The 17,460-nt window shown below is 53.0% G+C and overlaps 2 protein-coding genes across 3 annotated transcripts in view; one reads left to right on the plus strand and one right to left on the minus strand.

The window, feature by feature from the left end:
• Positions 1–12,146: 12,146 nt before the first annotated feature.
• Positions 12,147–14,509, minus strand: LOC129337774 (basic salivary proline-rich protein 2-like). The gene is made up of 3 exons (XM_054991724.1): positions 14,283–14,509; positions 13,038–14,116; positions 12,147–12,982 (listed from the first exon to the last, which is right to left on the minus strand). Exons 1-3 carry the CDS (start codon positions 14,507–14,509, stop codon positions 12,147–12,149), a joined length of 2,142 nt encoding a protein of 713 aa, XP_054847699.1.
• NR4A3 (nuclear receptor subfamily 4 group A member 3) overlaps positions 12,300–17,460 on the plus strand; it is a 35,053-nt gene continuing 29,892 nt past the window's right edge. The window contains exons 1-3 of one of the 2 annotated variants that reach the window (XM_054991998.1): positions 12,300–12,416; positions 14,395–14,532; positions 16,502–17,418. In XM_054991998.1, coding sequence (XP_054847973.1) covers positions 16,504–17,418 — 915 coding nt within the window. In that variant the 5' untranslated portion in view covers positions 12,300–12,416; positions 14,395–14,532; positions 16,502–16,503. The remainder of the gene's footprint in view (positions 12,417–14,394; positions 14,533–16,501; positions 17,419–17,460) is intronic. The other variant, XM_054991997.1, reaches the window with a different exon arrangement.

Consider the following 17,460-nt stretch of genomic DNA (forward strand, 5'->3'; position numbering starts at 1 on the left):
CAGCTGCTCTGCCTTCCCTTGTGGCTCCTGACGCATGTTTTGTGAGGTTGGACATGCGCCTGGAACCCTGTGGGTAGGGGGGTCAGTTCCCCTTACCCTCCCAGTGGGAGGGGCCCCCTGGCACTCATTGTGGAGGTTTTCTCATGTGCATGCATAGCTTGCATGTGCTCCTAGGGCTGTGGTGACATGAATTCCAGAAGTGACATTATCGGGCCCCTTCCCGGAGCGCACCAGCCCAGGGGCGTTGCCTCCTGGGCCCATTCCCCAGGCTGTTCCCCTCCACTGGCCAGATGAGTAGCAACCGGGAGGGGGGAGGCTGGGAGCAGGGGATCCCGCGTACAAACCGGGGGACTGGCAGCACTACCTGCGCAGGATATTATGGCAGAGAGGCAAAATTAACATTATTAAGAAAAATTCATCTTGAAATCCAACAGTCTGTTTCTTTCCCTCTTTTGAGGAATCTGGAGTCAGCTTTTAATCCATCCCATTCTGATCAAGAATAATTTCGAAGAGAGGAGGGGCAGACAGGGAGGTTCTGCAGAATTTCACTCTAAAGATGCTCGGAGGCAGCCACTGTCTTCCCACCCCACCCACCCCATCCTTTTGCTATGCGTAACATAAAACAACTGCAAGGGCTAAAGTTGTAGAAGAAAACTCTGGTTTCCGTACAAAGCGTAATGACAGAGAAATCCCTCTTTTAAAAAGCGGGGGGCTGGGGAATCAAAGGAAACAACGGCTGTATTTAAAACCGAATTTTGGAAAAAGAAATTCCCCTCCCCATAACAAAGCTAGGCAGAATTATATCAGAAAAGGGATGAATGCAAAAAGGCCTGCATCATGCTGTCCTGATGTGAACCCTTCTGCTGTCAAAAGCTGCTTTTCATTATAAAGAGCCACTATCCGTTTAAATATCTGCAGGGCTTTTTTTCAGCTGCAACATGGTGGAACGGAGTTCCGGCACCTCTCGAAAAAAGCCATGTGACCATTTTCACCTAGGGCGATTTAAGCTGTAAAAAACTCCCCCCTTGTTCCAGATGACCCAAAGTGACGTCATTGTGTGGTCCTGTGCTGGCAACCCACTGAGTTCCACCATCTCTTTTCCCAGAAAAAAAAGCCCTGAATATATGCATGTTAGCAAACATGTACTTTGACCCCACATTTGGGATTAGGAAATGGCTTTTTTTTGCTAACATATTTGACTCCCCAGAAGTGCAGGCATATTTAATTCTTCACTGAAGATTTGGCAATATTTTACCTTGTGTATCCCAAGTTCAGCTCAGAATTCAAAGCAATTATGTATCAACACATACACACAGAGTCATTTCTGAGAGCCAGTTTTCTGTAGCGATTAAGATAATAATAATAACGCAATAACATTTGATTTACATACCACCTTTCAGGACAACTTAACGCCCACTCAGAGCGGTTTACAAAGTGTGTTATTATCCTCCTCACAACAATCACCCTGTGAGGTGGGTGGGGCTGAGAGAGCTCTGGAAGAGATGTGACTGACCCAAGGTCACCCAGCTGGCTTCAAATGGAGGAGTGAGGAATCAAACCCGGTTCTCCAGATTAGAGTCCTGCCACTCTTAACCACTACACCAAATTAGTTCTCAAGAGCGGCAGGACTCTAATCTGGAGAATGTTATAGGAATGTTACTAGCCTGGCACTAGCACATTTTTGATAACTGACTGAAACACAAATACCCTTCTATCTATCCCATTTTTATTGCATGTTTCCTCCAAGGAACTCAGGGCAGTATCCGTAGTTATCTCTAGGGCTTTTTTTCTGGGAAAAGAGGTGGTGGAACTCAGTGGGTTGCTCTTGGCAAAAATGATCACATGGTTGGTGGCCCCGCCTCCTGATCTCCAGACAGAGGGGAGTTTAGATTGCCCTGTGCTGCTGGAGCAGTGCAGAGGGCAATCTCAATGCCCCGCTGTCTGGAGATCAGGGGGCGGGGCCACCAGCCATGTGACCATTTTCAAGAGGTTACGGAACTCCGTTCCACCGCGTTCCTGCTGAAAAAAAGCCCTGGTTATCTCCTCTCCATTTTATCCTCACAAACCTATCTGATAGGTTAGGGTGAAAGAGACTGATTGTGCCACAAAACTTACTGGGTGACCTTGAACAAGTGAGCATGTGAAGCCAGGCCTCTCCCTCTTCACTTCTAACCATCAGCTTAACGTGGCAATTCACAGCATAGGCCTTAAACATCCATATACAGCATTGTTAAAATGTTACTCTTTGTCCCAAATTTATAACTGGATAAAATCTTGATTTGGTTATGTTTATTTGTTTATTTTTCAAATATATCTTGCACACACCCAAACACCCTCTAGCCAGGGCCAATTCTCCACCCAAGCCATTGAAATGGCTCCTTGGAACAGCGCCACAAGAAAGGACTGGACACTCCACAAGGGCTCAGGTGAAGATCACCTCTCAGCAGCAGGAGAAGGGACTGCTATCACCTCCTGGGCCCGTGCCGCCACCTGTTGGATCTATGCCAAGCCTTGCTTGGAACAACACAATCTCTTGAACCAGCCCAACCTCTGTTCAGTAAGGCTTATAATAATAAAACATACCACATGCAATCATGGGGAAATGTTAGTAGTTAAAAGGCACACCAATGGGATTGTGTCTATATCAAGCAGTTTTGGAGTGATGTACTTAAATATATAGAGAAAATGACAACGTATCAGTTACCTCTCCAGCCAGAGGTGATACTACTAAATGATTGGCATGATGTCCCCATCCCAAAAGAAAGGAAAGCTTTAATAGCTCAATTGTTGGCAGCGGGTAAATCCGTTCTGGCAGCAGTCTGGAAGAGTGAAAACCGCCCAACCATTTCCAACTGGTTGCTGAAAGTCTGGGATCTCTTTATTTTAGCCAAGTTGACTGACTACACCAAACAACGTGAAAACCCAGATTACGAATCACATTTTATTGAATTTTGGTTTCCAGTTCTGGAATTTCTGTCAACAGATAACTATACTAAACAAATTGTTAAACCTAAAGATTGTTTTAATGTTCTACTTAGTTTGTAAGAGCGTCTTTATTCAAACTGTATAAATCTTTATGACGACGGAGTCATAATTTTGTATTTGCATCCATTTAGATTGCCTAAACAAATGTTAATTAGTTTCTCTGTTTCCTTATACATGACGTTGATTGTTCTTGTATCTCCTTATAATTACAATAAATACATTTAAAAAAAAAAAGGCACACCGATGAAGGATAACAGACCATCAGTTGTAAATCAGCAATACCCAGTGCTCAAACTCCTGTTATTACAGTAGATGCCTTCCATAGCAAAGATCATCTTCTTAAATGCTAAATGGCTGGCTAGGGAATCCTCAGCAGGCAAGGTTTCCCATTGGGAAGAATTCTATGGAGAAGAATCCTAGGTTCATGAATCTAGTAGCCAGTTTGGTGTAGTGGTTAAGAGCGGCAGGACTCTAATCTGGAGAGTCTGGTTTGATTCCCCACTCCTCTGCTTGAAGCCAACTGGGATGACCTTGGGTCAGTCACAGCTCTCTCAGAGCCCTCTCAGCCCTACCCACCTCACAGGGTGAATGAATGAAAAAAAATTATTCACAGTCAATGACCAGCACTTAACTTCACAGGGCGATTATTGTGAGGATAATAACAACACACTTTGTAAACGCTCTGAATGGGCATTAAGTTGTCCTGAAGGGCAGGATATAAATTGAATGTTATTATTGTTATTATCCTCACAATCTCAAAGCAAGGGTAGAGGAAGCTGAATTTCTCCCAAAGAAGTTAAAGTACAAGATAGTAAAAAGTCCAGATGATGAAGAGAGCTGTGCTTCTTGAAAGCTTGGTTAGTCTTAAAGGTGCAACTGGACTTTTTACTATTTTGCAACTACAACACCGTTAACTCCTCTGGATCTTTGACCATGGAAAGTACAAGATGTAGGTGTTCCTTCCGATATCCATTCAGTTCTGTAACAGTTAAAACCAGCACTTTAAATTGGGTCTAGAATCTGGTAAGAAGAGCCCTGCTGGAACCAACCAGTGGTCCATCTAGGCCAGCCCTATCTCACACAGTGGCCAGGTAAGCAATAGGAGGCACTCAAAAGAGAAAACATAAGGTCCAAAACAAAAAGACTCTCCTCTTAAATTTCAAACATATAACAACAATTTTATACTAAGATTTAAATGTGCAAAAGTGCAATCAATCATAAATATACAAAATATTATTCCAATTACATATATCAGTCAGTCCTTCCTAGAGTTAACACACAGATAGTTACTAGTACCAATTTTTCAAAAAACAAGGCAACCAGAATCCAAATTCTTAAATAAACAGTTACATAACCAGTAAATCTGGAAATGAATACAAAACCAAATGTCCCAGTACACCAGTCTATACGACAGTATAGTCATTACCAAAGTGCCAATATGTTTCTACAGCAGTTCAGAAAAGGAGCTTATTCTTATCACTAACTAGAAACGGAGTAGTAATATATCTGCTTGGAGGTAGTAAATCCGCCCAACCAAAGGCTAGCTTCAAAGGTTTTGCAGTAGCTGCTTCCTCGGGGGCGACTCTGCAATCTTGAACCACTTCAAAGTTTCACAAAGCATTCAATTTCCATCTGGTAGCCACGAGAGCAATTGATACTAGTAACAATAACTGTGTGTTAACTCTAGAAAGGACTGACTGTGATATATGTAATTGGAATAATATTTTGTATATTTATGATTGATCACACAGTGGCCAACCAGCTACTCTGGAGAATCAAAACAGGGAAGAAAGCCCGTGGTCATGGTACCTACACAATTCTCTCAGAAGAGCTACGTGAGCAGCGTCCTTCCTTGGCCTCTGTTCTATTCTGGATCAACATTCCAGGGGTCCTTCCAAGGCAGCCTGGCACAGCACTGCAAGGCAGGAAACCAACCTGAGGGTTACGAAGGGGAGGGCTACGTTGATGGCCACATTTACCTCCTTCTCAGATTTAAAGGAGTTAGACATGTTAGTCTGTAGTAGCAAAGTAGTAAAGAGTCCAGTAGCACCTTTAAGACTAACCAACTTTACTGTAGCATAAGCTTTCGAGAACCACGGTTCTCTTCGTTATCTGATGCATCTGACGAAGAGAGCTGTGGTTCTCGAAAGCTTATGCTACAGTAAAGTTGGTTAGTCTTAAAGGTGCTACTGGACTCTTTACTACTTTACTCAAATTTATTTAAAATATTGTAATGCTGCCTTTCCACCCAAATAGGGTCCCCAAGATGGCAAGCGTAAAAATGTTAAAACATTTGAACACAAATACAGCCAAGTCCCGTGTCATGGTTATAAAGTGTTGCGCTGGCACCTGGGAGACCCAGGTTTGAATTCCATTCTACCATGGAAGCTTGTTGGGTCACTTTGGGCCAGTCCCACACTCTCGGCTTAACCTCATAGAGGCAAGGAAAATAGTGTAAGCTGCTTGCAGTCACCATAAAGGAGACAGACGGAGTATAAACGAAGTAAAAAAAATAATAAAATCTCCCCGTACGTACCACGGAGAGCGCTTAGATCAGCAGGTAAACTCCTACTGGTGGCCCCAGGCCCAGGGAGGCTCAACTGGCCTCGACCAGGGCCAGGGCATTTTCAGTCCTGCCCCCGACCTGGTGGAACTTTCTGTTGTTGGATACTGGGGCCCGTCAAGATCTTGTATCCTCTCGGCCGGCCTGTAAGACAGAGATGTTCCGCCAGGCATTTGGCTGAGGCCAGCGCTAGAGCCATCAAATAAGCCTCCCTACTGGTCTCATACTAGCAGGGGGGCACATAGCCAGCTGCCCCCCACACATATGGAGTTACAGAATACCAACTCACACCTCCACCTTTTTTTATGTATGATGCGCATGGAAGTGTGAAGGGGGGCCCCATCTTAAGATACTGGAATTTATATCTGTCGAGATTTTGATTTACTGAAATGTATGCTTTTGAGATTTGTTATTTTACTGTTTTAGTCTTTGTATTTTTACCTATTGTTGTAACCTGCCTTGAGCCCACTTGCGGGGAGGGTGGGCTATAAAACAAATAATAATAATAATAATAATAATAATAATAATAATAATAATAATAATAATAATAATAATGGGGCCTAATCATCACACATACCTCCTTGCTATCAGAAAGGAAAGCTACCCAAGTGGGAAAAACCAGTCAACAGCAACCATGTATATTGATTTGAAGTATAAGTAGCTTTGGGAGTCAGTCTGGCTGAAAAGTGAAGCAGAAATGAAATGGGTATATAATAAAAGATCTAGCTTTAAAAGGGAAATATTTAAACTGGCCACCTTTACAAAGAGAGGATTGTGCTTCATTAATGATTGATTTCTTTTTTAAAAGTTGCTCTACCAAAATATATAATTTGGAATATAAATTTGTCCTTTAACGTAGATGCAGGTTGTTCTAAAATGATAGGCTGGTGTTGCTAAAATTTGTACTTGGCAATACATGGAAGGGCTGTTGAGACTGGGACTTTCTGAAGGCCAGCAGGTGCCAGATATCCGCCCTCTCCATCAACTGAACGCCCATCTTGCCATGTCCCATCAGAGCCTGCAGCAGCTTACTGTTGGCTTATTTTTTAAAGAAAGTACTACACATTGCAAACTCTGGTGTTCAAAGTCCATTTACTTCCTTTCACTATACATTTTTGCCACGGTTCTCTTGATACCTGGTAGCCACCTTTGGGGCAGCAAAATGAGGCCATCCAGAGACAAGGGAGCTGGTTCTGTATACTCGAGAGCCTCCCCAGGTAATGCCGGAAAGATGTTATTTTGTGAAGTCCTTCCACAAGAATGGAATATTAGAGTTAGAAGTCCTGATGATAGACAGGGGAGGAATGGCCCAATTCTCCTGTCCAAGCTCAGCAAACACAAAGGGCGTGGGGTGGAGGGGGGGGATTATCTTGGGGAAGCATTCTTTCTCCTTCAGCAATGGAGAGGGAGGAAGTAACTCCTCCTTCTTAACCGCACCATACTGCTCATCTGGGAAGCGCACAGCTAGCCCCCAGGCCTCCTATGTTTTCTAGCACAGTCCACTCTGCATCCAGCCCAAACTCTCCAACACAACATGAGTAGAATCGGGTCCTTTCCCCGAATTGTACCAGTCAGACTTGATACACACAGAGCCCCAATTGCCCCTGCTACTCCATTCCGGTCACATATTACACCTGTCTTACGCCGGCTGCACTGGCTTCCAGTGGTGTTCCGGATCAGGTTCAAGCCTTAACTTTTAAAACCCTTAGTGGACCGGGACAGACATACCTGTAGGATCGCCTCTCACCCTATATACCCTGGAGGTTGCTCTGGTCGGCAATTAAACAGCTACTGGTGATCTCTGGCCCCAAGGAGGTCCACCTTGCCTCAACCAGTGCGAGGACTTTTTCGGCTCTGGCACCTACCTGGTGGAACTCTCTTTCATGGAGGCCCGGTCTCAGCAGGATTTGTTATAGTTTTGCCAGGCCTGTAAGATGGAGATGGTCCACCAGGCTTATGGTGGTTGAGGCTGGAGGATCACCCAACCAGTCTCCTGCCAGTGCCGTGGGAGAGGTATGTACCCTGACCCTGTAATAATTAGCTCTTAGCCATCTGTGGGATGCATTGTGTGCTGGCTTAACATATTTTTATATAATATTTATATGATGCTTAGTGTTTCACTGAATGTTTATATATATATATATATATATATATATATATATATATATATATATATATATATATATATATATATATATATATATATATATATATATATATATATATAATTTCAATTTATAAACCACCCATCCTCAGGGGCTCTGGGTGGTGAACAACAGTTAAAAACAATAAAAACAAGAAAACAAGAATTCTAAAATCAACATACAATAAGCAATAATAAAATAAATTAACCAAGTACATTAAAGTGCAATGGTGGGGAGAACCCCCACCCCACCCCAAAGGTAGGAGGCCGACATGGCACTGCCCCCTTCAACCACCGAACGCCGGGCGGAACAGCTGTCTTACAGGCCCGGCGGAACAATAGTATGTCCCACTGGGCCCGGGTCTCCATTGACAGAGCATTCTACCAGGCTGGGGCCAGGACTGAAAAGGCCCTGGCCCTGGTTGAAGCGAGGTGGGATTCCTTAGGGCCGGGGACCACCAGGAAACATTTATCCACTGATCGAAGCAGTCTCCGGGGAACATACAGGGAGAGGCAGTCCCGAAGATACGCTGGTCCCAACCCGCTCAGGGCTTTAAAGGTAAGAACCAACTTTTCTCGAGTTGGATGGAGAAGAGTTTAAACCCCAGCTTAGGTGGAGAGGGCCTTTTCCTATGGCCTGCCCCACCACTTCCTTCTCCAAGATTACCTGGAGAGGGATAAAGGAAGACTTGCATCTCATAGCACCTTTAAAGACCAACTAGATCTCCAGGGTATGAGCGTTCAAGAATCAAGGCTCCCTTCGTCAGATAAAAAGAAAATTAAACTTACACACAGAGAGAGCCATGACCACGCTGAGCCTGGGGGAACAAAGGATGAGAACTGGGAATGTCTGCCAGGGTAGGAAACATCTTTTTTGAGCTTGCAAAAAAATAGTGAAGGAGGAAAACTGCCCCATCCCCAAATACTGCCTAACTATGGGGATGTAGGGAAGGGCACAAGGAAGGGCTGTCTTCCGGTGGGCAACATGCTGACACCAACTGAGGACAGACCAAGGAAAACAAGTATGAACAGAAGCCTGTCCATCTGTAAAATGGTCACAACTCTCTAGATTACATGACAGCAAACAGGCACTGCAGAGACACTGGTTAAATTATAAGGAATGACTTCAGCACATGGGACCTGTTTACCCAACCTGAACGATTCAGCGATGTTATTTTTGTAGCTGAATTTTTACATTCAAAATAACAAGACAGACATCACTCTGTCCTTGCAGGCAACCTCCCCTCCCGAAGCCTGGTTTATTTAGAATATTTCTCAGTGGCCTTTCCACCTAAAGGTCTTGGAGGATGCTCACCACAGATCCAAACATAAAACTATCATTCTGTGAAATTCATATTATGGCACTTAAATCAAGCTGGGGGGGGGGGGATCACAGGCACCAGTTAGAAGACATTCATTCCAGAAAAGAAAAGTATTTCATGGCGCCTGGAGGAAGAGAGTTTTAGGTAGGAAGCTTCATTGGTCTGCAGAAGAACAGCAAGACTTGAGTCCGGTGTTACTTTAGAGACCAACAAGATTTTTCAGCTTTTGAGAGTCAAGGCCCCCTTCGTCAGACTCAGATACAAGGTGAAATACAATGCATCTACAGAGCAAGATGCGGGTCCAGTAGCACCTTGGAGACCAACTAGATTTCCAGGACGTGAGCTTTCGAGAGTCACAGCTCCTTACAACAGACACATGAGGTGGGAAAGGGTAGTTTTGCCAGGACTTTAAAGACTCCTACCCTTTTCCAGTCCCTGTGTCTAAAGAAGGGACCTGTGACTCTCGAAAGCTCACACCCTGGAAATCTACTTGGTCTCCAAGGTGCTACTGGATTCGAATCCTGCTGGAGGAACAATGCCAGCACCATTCCACCTGACCAGTCCTGGGCAAGCACACACCCTATATACTACCGGAACGCAGGGGTAGGAGCTGGAAAGGCTGGGGGAAAGCGTTTCCAAGAATATCAACCACGGGAGCTTTCAAACGTGCGAGGCTGGCCTATGCAGGCTGTCCTGCTGGGACCTTCAGCCTGTGACCTCAAGCAGTTTCCCACTGAAATCCGGCCTTGGGATTTTCACTTGGGAGGTGAGAAAGAGATTGTCCAACACAGAGTAAAATATACTGGGAAAGTCCTCTGATTTGTTTTCAAAGGCAGAAAAAACAAGGAAAAGGCTACCCGGGAGTAAATCCTACTGCAACCAGCGAGGTTCCGGCGCAGACGAACTCCAGCGTGGCAGGATTGCGCCATCCTAAAGGTCCGGCCCGCAGAATCCAGAGCCCGCCTGCAAGCTGCAGCCCGGGCAGGCCGCGCACCGCTCGAACCGATCCCATCACGGCGGCTTACAGTGCAATCCTAAGCAGGTCTACTTGGAAGTAAGTCCCGTTTCCTGCAGCGGGGCTTACTCCCACGTAGGCCCTCTTAGGATCGCAAAGCTCTCCGAGCGAGGCCCGGCTGCCGCCCCGAGCGAACCCAGCCCGCGGCGGCATTGCAAGCGAGGCGCAGCCCCCGCCCCCGCCCCGGGTGCTGCTCGAGCCCGGGCCCAGCCGGCCCCTTCGGGCGCCCCAGGCGCGGCCCTGCGCGAGAGGGCAGCGGCCCCCACCGGGCGAGCCCTGCTGCTGCTCCAGCGCAAGTCCCGCCCCGCCAGGGCATCCCCGTCCGCCCGCCCCCGACCTCTCTCCATTGCGTCAGCCCGGCCCGGGGCAGCCCCGACCGTCTCCGCCCTGCCCTGCCCGGGAATCCCCGCCCAGGCCCCCCCCTCCCCACGGCCACAGCCCGCGCCCCTCGCCAGCCGCGCGGCCCTGCGCGCTATTAATAGCTTCCGCTGGCGCTATATTTGGCTCGTCCGGACGCGCGGCGCTCCCGAAATAGCGCGGCTGCGCGAGCACGCGCGCGCACTCCCCCCCCCCCAGTTCCTCAATGGGCTGCCGGCCCCGCCCGCCTGGCGCGCCTCCGTCACCCGCAGGAAGGCGGGAAGGGTCGGCGGGGGGCTAAATTTAGCCGGCCCGCTTGCGTCAATCACGCGCCCGCCTTGCGTCACGCCCTCCCTTCTCCCCGCCCGCTTGGCGCGCGGCCCACCGCGTCGAGGCGCGCGGATTGGCCGCGGCGCCACGAGGGTCGGCGTTGGGGGCGGACGTCCCGCTCCGATTGGCGGCCCGACCGGGGCTCCCTCGGCGGCGAAGAGTCCGAGCGGGGGGGGGGGCGATAGAAGGGGACGGGGGTTCCGCGCTCGATTCGGCCGTTCCGACGTGCAACGCGCAGGCGGCGGGCCTGCTTGCTTCCCGCGTGAAAATCTAGTTGCTTGCAAGCAGATCAACGCACACGTGTAGACAAGCGAGCCCAGGCAAAGCGGGAAAGAAGCCCCACGGGCCAAACCCAGGGGTGCTTGCCCTGGGCCAAAGTTCCCGAGACCTGCAGCCGGAGGCTCCCGCGCAGCGCGAGTTTTAATTTTTTAGCGCCTTACCCACTCGGCGGGTCAGAGGAACTCTCTGCCACAACATGCAAGAACACTTGCTTAGCAAAGCCTGGGGAAGGAGCCCCCCGCAGTTCGTGCAGGGCCTCGAATCCAGCCCCAGCCCCTCTTCTCGCCACTCTCCCCGCGCCATTCCTGCGTGGGGCGCAGCCACTCTCCTCGCTCGCTCTGCGCCCTGAGCTTTGCTGCTGCAGGCTGCAGTCCAGTCGCAAAAGGCACCTCTCCTCCCGAGCAGCGCTCGCCTTGGGCGGTCCCCGCCTCGCCCTGTCTTTGCACGGACCCGAGCGAATCGAACAAGTCCCCGGGAGTTCCGCCGGCTCGCCACAGCCTTGGGGCGTTTCTAGCGCTCGGGAGCCAAATTATCAGGCAGGACAAAAACGACACCCCGCCCCGATAACCGGGAGGGGGGCAGCGCTTCTGCACTCCTTCCACGTCCAGCATCCCTGCCCAGGCCAGCAGCATACCACGAAGCAGGGCGGTTATGGTGCCAGTCCCAGGCCACTCTGCAGGGGCTGCAGCCGGCTCCTTTGCCCCTCGACGGCTCTCCGGGGCTCGAGCGCCGCCGCCGCCTCCTCTGCGGGGGGTCCCGCGCGCGGGCTTCCAGCGGGTGACCCCTTCCCCTGCGCGTGGGGCTGGGGCGGCGGGGCGCCCATGTGTGCGCGCGAGCGAGCGCGAGTCACCCCCGGCGGCCCAGACGCCCGGCGGGGCGGGCAGGGGGCGGGGGTCAGCGGCGTCAGGCTCCCATGGCGTCACGATTGACGTCTCGCATTCCAGCCGCTGTATGAAGAGGCCGCTAGGGCTCCTCTCGCATAAATGACGTGCGGCGAGCCGCGAGAGGGAGGAGAGGCAGCAGCAGCAGCAGCAGCGCCGCGCACTCCACAGCCGCCTCCTGCCGCCCTCGGGGACAACAGGCGGGCAGGCACAGACCGGCTCCGGCTCCGGCAGCGGCTCGGGCGCGGGCTCGCCGGCCGGCCGGCGGACATCAACAAAGGCACATTGCGCCTCGCTCGGCGCCAGCGCGCAGGGGAAGGGGCGGAGAGGCAGGCTGCCGCTGCCTCCGCTGCGCCCTTCGCCCGCCAGCCCGCCGCCGCCGCCGGCCGCTGCCCATGCCTCGGGACGGCGCGTCTTCCCGCCCGCGAGCTGCTTTCTTCTGGGCTGCGCCTCGGGACAGCGCCCGCCGCCGCCTGCCCTTGGGCGGGGGATGAAGCCTGGCTCCCGCTGCGCGTAAAGACGGAACCGCCGCCGCCGCCGAGTAGGTAGCCAGGCGCGGGCCGCGGAGACTTGAACAAAGTTTGGGGGCGCGTCGGGCGGGCCGGGCGGGGGGCGCGGGGGGCGGGGAGGGCAGCGCGGCTGTCACAGCCCGTCGCCGGCCGGCCGGCGGGAGGGCTTCGGGGCGCCGCGCTCGCTCGCCCGCTCCGGCTGGCCGCTTGCAGTTGTCATAGGGATGCTGAGGGCGGGCGGGCGGCGCGGCGGCGCTGGGTGCGCTCTCGGGCTGCCGCGGGGCGGTGGGCAGCTGGGGCCAAAGGCCGGAGGGGGAGAACAAAGGCTTGGCGGGGAGGGCGCGCACGTGTGAAGGGCGCGCGAAGACGCGGGTCAAGGGGAAGCGTTTGCGCGCCCGGCGGCTTCGGCGCGCAGCAAAAGTCCGAGGCTGGGCGAACTTCTTGGGTCGGGTCGGGGTGGAGAGAGAACGGGGGGCTTTCGCCAGCGGGCGGGGCTGTGGTGTGTCTCGTTCTCCCTTCTCCGTGGGAGCCTCCGGACAACCCCGCGAGGTAGGCGGGGCTGCGAGAGCGACTCGCCGGAGGCTCCCGCCGCCAGCTCCTTAGGGAGGAGGGATTTCCCCCAGGCTAGGCTGACTCTAACCGCTGCGCAGCACTGCCTGGCTCTCGGAAGGAGGCTGGGCGATCCCGGCGGAGGGGAGGAGGCGGGAGGCGAGGCTCGGCATCGCGCTCCAGCCGGATTTCGAGCCCCTCCTCGCATTCAGTCCCGCCACCTCTTGAGGCGCGGAGGAAGCAAGAAGGGAGCGGGCCCCTGAGCTTAGGCAGAGCACCGTGCAGGGGCCGGGCGCCGGCTGCCCCGTACCAGGCGGAGCCCAACTTGTGCTTTCCCGGAGCAGGTGCGAAGGACGCCTCGCAGCCTCTGACGCGAGCCTGCGCTCCCCGGGCGGAGGGGGCCCGCCTCCTCGGGATGCGGTCCGGAGAGAGAAGGCCTCCCGACAAGCGGACCCTGCGAGCCGGGGCGGGAGGGGCCGCGGAGCCTTTGCAGGCGCTGGCTAAGCCAGAAGGGGGGCCGAGGGGCGCGATCCGCAGACAGGTGCCTTCCCAGAGCCCGGCCCCCTTCCCCGAGCATCGCTGGGCAGCATCCGGGCCGGTCTGACCTCCGGGAAGAAAGGGGCACGGGCTTTGGGCAGCCCTCCGCGGCGGGGCCGCGCCTCTCTCCGGGGCTGCCTTCTGGGGCTTTGCAGCCGCTCGCTCTCTCGGGGCTCCGCCGGCCCTCTCCCCCGAGGGTGCCTCGCCGGGGGCTGGCCGGAGGAGGACGGGGCAGCCCTCGCGAAGCGCGCCGCGACGCTCAGACGGGGCTCCCGAAGGAGCGCCGGGAGCAGCTCGAGCTCCGTGGGGGGCCGGAGCGGCGGCTGAGAGGGTTGAGTCGGGGCGCTGCTGAGCTGGCGGCCGCCCTGCCCGGAGACGCGGCTGAGCCGGAGGGGCTGCGGGGAGCCGGCTCGGGACGGCCTTCCTGGTCCTCCCGCAGGGGGCCAGGCCGGGCTTTCTTGGCGCCCCACCCCAGAAGAGTCCCCGCCGAGGAGGCGCGGGGGTCGAAGGAGGCCTTGGCACGGGGGGAAAGTCGCCGGGGTTCTCGCCGCTGCCCGTCGAAGGCTTTCCCCGAAATTCGGGTTTCCCTCGGGCTGGAGGGGCCGGCACTGGAGGCGCCGCTTCGCTTTCGAAGAGACGGCCTGACCTGCAGGCCCCGGCCCGGAAAACGGGGGAGGAGGGGGCCTCTGGGGAACAGCTGGACCCCGTCGAGGCGGCCGCCGGCTGGGCTCTAAGCGGCGGCCGCCCTAGTCAATCGCGGGCCCGGCGCCAGTCCGAGCGCCGCTTCCTCGGCTCTCCCCAGTAATGTTTACATGCCGCCCTCCATAAAAGCTGCGCAAATGCAGGCGGCTCGAAGGGGCGGGCGGAAGTAAAGCGAACGCCGGTCCCGGAGCCTTCCCCGCCCGACTCCCCTCTCTCTGTTAGACCCCAGGTCGGAAGAGCCCTCGCTGGTGAGCCCCGGCTCCACGCCCGAGCCCGCCGAGGACCGCTCACCGCCGCTCGCCCCAGACGCCGCCGTCCGGCCCGCCGCCCCCACCATTCAGCGAGCAAGCCACCCTCCAGGTAACGAGCGCGGCCGGCCGGCCTGCTTGCCTGCTGCACGCGCCCGCCTGCGCTCCGGCGCCAAAGGGAAGCGACTGCGCGTTCGGCGCGCCCGCCCCAAGCGGACGCCTTTCTGGGAACCGCTTTGCCGTTCAGAAGGGACCGGGCTTCGGGAGAAAAGAGGGTGGGGGACTCCCAAGGATTCGGGTTCCCCTTTCAAGGCTAACGAGAAAATCCTACTCCTGGATCGGTTTCTGTGTCCAAATGTCAAACGGTGACATTTGAAAATTCCTGGGGAAACCGCAGCGCTCCCGGAATTGCTCCGGGTGGGTGGCGGAGGGCCCTTTTGCAAACGAGCTGCAGGCCCGCGTGCCTCGCCGTAATGCTCCTCCGGGAGTTATCGGGGTCAGAAAGAAACTCTTCTTCAGAAGTTTGCTTCCTAGGTTTCCCTCCATCTTTAATCTAGAGATTAAACTGGGAACTTTTTCCAAGGAAAAGGGTGATATGAACCTATTTTTGTTAAATCATTTTTTTAAAAAAAAGATCACAGCTCAAAAAGCTAGTTTTCTCTGTCTAGAAAAGAACTGAAAGCTCTTTCTTTGAAATATCCTAGTTAAACATCTGTTGATATTGCATGAACCTTGCTGTTTTTGCAACAATATCAAACATATATTTCCATATATGTGAAATAAAATTAAAGTATTGTTTGTGTGAAACCCAGTTTTATAGATTCAATTTTGCATTTTTTAAAATTTAAATAATAGAAATGGAAGCAAACCTTTGTTTTATTCAAGGAACAGCATTGCTGTTTAAGGGGACAGAGAGCATTTATAGAAATTTGGCTTTTCCAAATAAAGGTCTGAATAGCAATAACAGCCTCTGTGATAGCGTACTCCCATCCTTGTTAAAAGATCAATTTATTGTGCACAACCTGAAAATGAAACTCAGTGATTGCCTTTAGATTTTTAGTGCAAGGGTCTAATCCTTTTAAAAGACCAGCCAGCCCCATGCTAGTAATCAAGGAAAAGAAGAGAAAATAAAATGGGCATTTTTTAATTTTATTTTATTTTTGGCAATTAGTTTCTTGAACTGATATTTGCAGGGCTAGTACATCGCTGCTGCTGCAGTTAATTAGATTAACTCTTGGGGTGGGAGCTCGCTTGATTTTCTCTAATAAAAACAGGTCCTGAAATGTAACCTGAGCAGAAGCCCAGCATGTGGATCCAACAGTAGGAAACGTTTGCCTCAGAAGGTCCCTTTATTTCTGTTCCTCCTTTGAGGGATACTGTAGAAAACCAACTGTTTCGATTCTTTGTGTGTGTGTAACATCTGCCAGAGCTTGAGTCTCCCCTGCCCATCAAGACAAGCATCTGTTCCATAACTGTAGACATTCAGGGGAGATAAACTCTTCTTTTACTTCTCCTTTGAGTTTCGATTACTTTTCTATAGCCTAAGCAGCATATCCAGGCGACATAGCCGGGGGCCAGGGAAGCCGGCTTTGTCAGCATGAAAATCCGAGAAACTCAGTTAGCTTCATTCAGTCTCCCAAGAAGCAGCCGCTCGCTGTTCCACATGGGCAGGCAGGCAGTAATTCCCCGAATTCTTTGAAAAAGCTGCCTCCAATGTGAGCAGCACCCGACAGAGAAAGCCCTCCAGTGTTCTAAAGAGCGTGCCAATCCCATTGAGAACATCATGTATCAGAATGTGCACATGTCTCTCTTCCACTGCACATGCATGTGGTTTTGCACAAACTGGGAAATGAACATATGGGAGCGTGTGGGGGACCATGTGTGAAAATCGTGTGCACGAGTCACACACTTTGTCCAGTCTAGAAATACTTTCATCTGTAGAGAATCTCTCCTGTTTGGAAGCAGAGAAAGAGAGACTATCTCAATGGCTTCTTTGGAATGGAAGAACTTGGGATATTGATTGATTGCCTGAGCAGACCTTGGTGTGCCACCCTTGCTAATGGATCTTTTTGCCCTTCCAGATATGCCCTGCGTGCAAGCCCAGTACAGTCCTTCGCCCCCCGGCTCCAGTTATGCGGCACAGACCTTTGCCTATGGCTCTGAGTACAGCCCTGAGATCATGAACCCCGACTACGCCAAGCTGAGCATGGAGCTGAGCAGCGGGGAGATCAGTGCTACGGCCACCACCTCTCTGCCCAGCTTCAGCACTTTCATGGAGGGCTACTCTGGGAGCTACGAGCTCAAGCCCTCTTGCCTATACCAAATGCCATCTGCCTCCTCTTCCTCGCCTTCCTCCTCGGCAAGCCAGAGGCCCCTCATCAAGATGGAAGACAGCCGGATGCATGGCTACCACCCGTCTCTGCCTCCCCCTGCAGACGAGGGCCTGGCCAACCCTTCCATGTACTTCAAGCAGTCTCCTCCTTCCACGCCCACCACCCCGGGGTTCCCCCCCCACCAGACTCCGTGGGATGAGCCCCCTCCGCCGCCACTTCCCCCCACACAGACCTGTATGGCCCCCAGCCACCTGATGGACACCGCCCCGATGAAAACCACGCCTGGCCGCTTCCCTCTCTTCCATTTCAAGCACTCGCCACCCCACGCTCCCACCGCCGGTGCCCACATGTGCTACGATACCACTGCCTTGAGCCTACCCCTTGGTCCCGAAAGGCCCGCCGCTAGCCAGGCTGTGATGGAGAGCCATCCCTACGGGTTGCCCTTGGCCAAGAGGGCAGCCGCTTTGGCCTTCTCGCCGCTGGGCCTCAGCTCACCCCCCTCCAGTCTTCTGGGCGAGAGCAGCGGCAGCAGCAGTGGCGGCCTCCCTTCCCCCCCCAGCAGAAGCTCCTCCTCAGGGGAGGGCACCTGCGCCGTGTGTGGGGACAACGCGGCCTGCCAGCACTACGGGGTACGCACCTGCGAAGGCTGCAAAGGATTCTTCAAGGTAGGAACCGCAGGCTCTCTCTGGGGCTCACCTGCCACTCCT

The sequence above is a fragment of the Eublepharis macularius genome, chromosome 11 (assembly GCF_028583425.1).
Source record: "Eublepharis macularius isolate TG4126 chromosome 11, MPM_Emac_v1.0, whole genome shotgun sequence".
Classification (NCBI taxonomy): domain Eukaryota; kingdom Metazoa; phylum Chordata; class Lepidosauria; order Squamata; family Eublepharidae; genus Eublepharis; species Eublepharis macularius.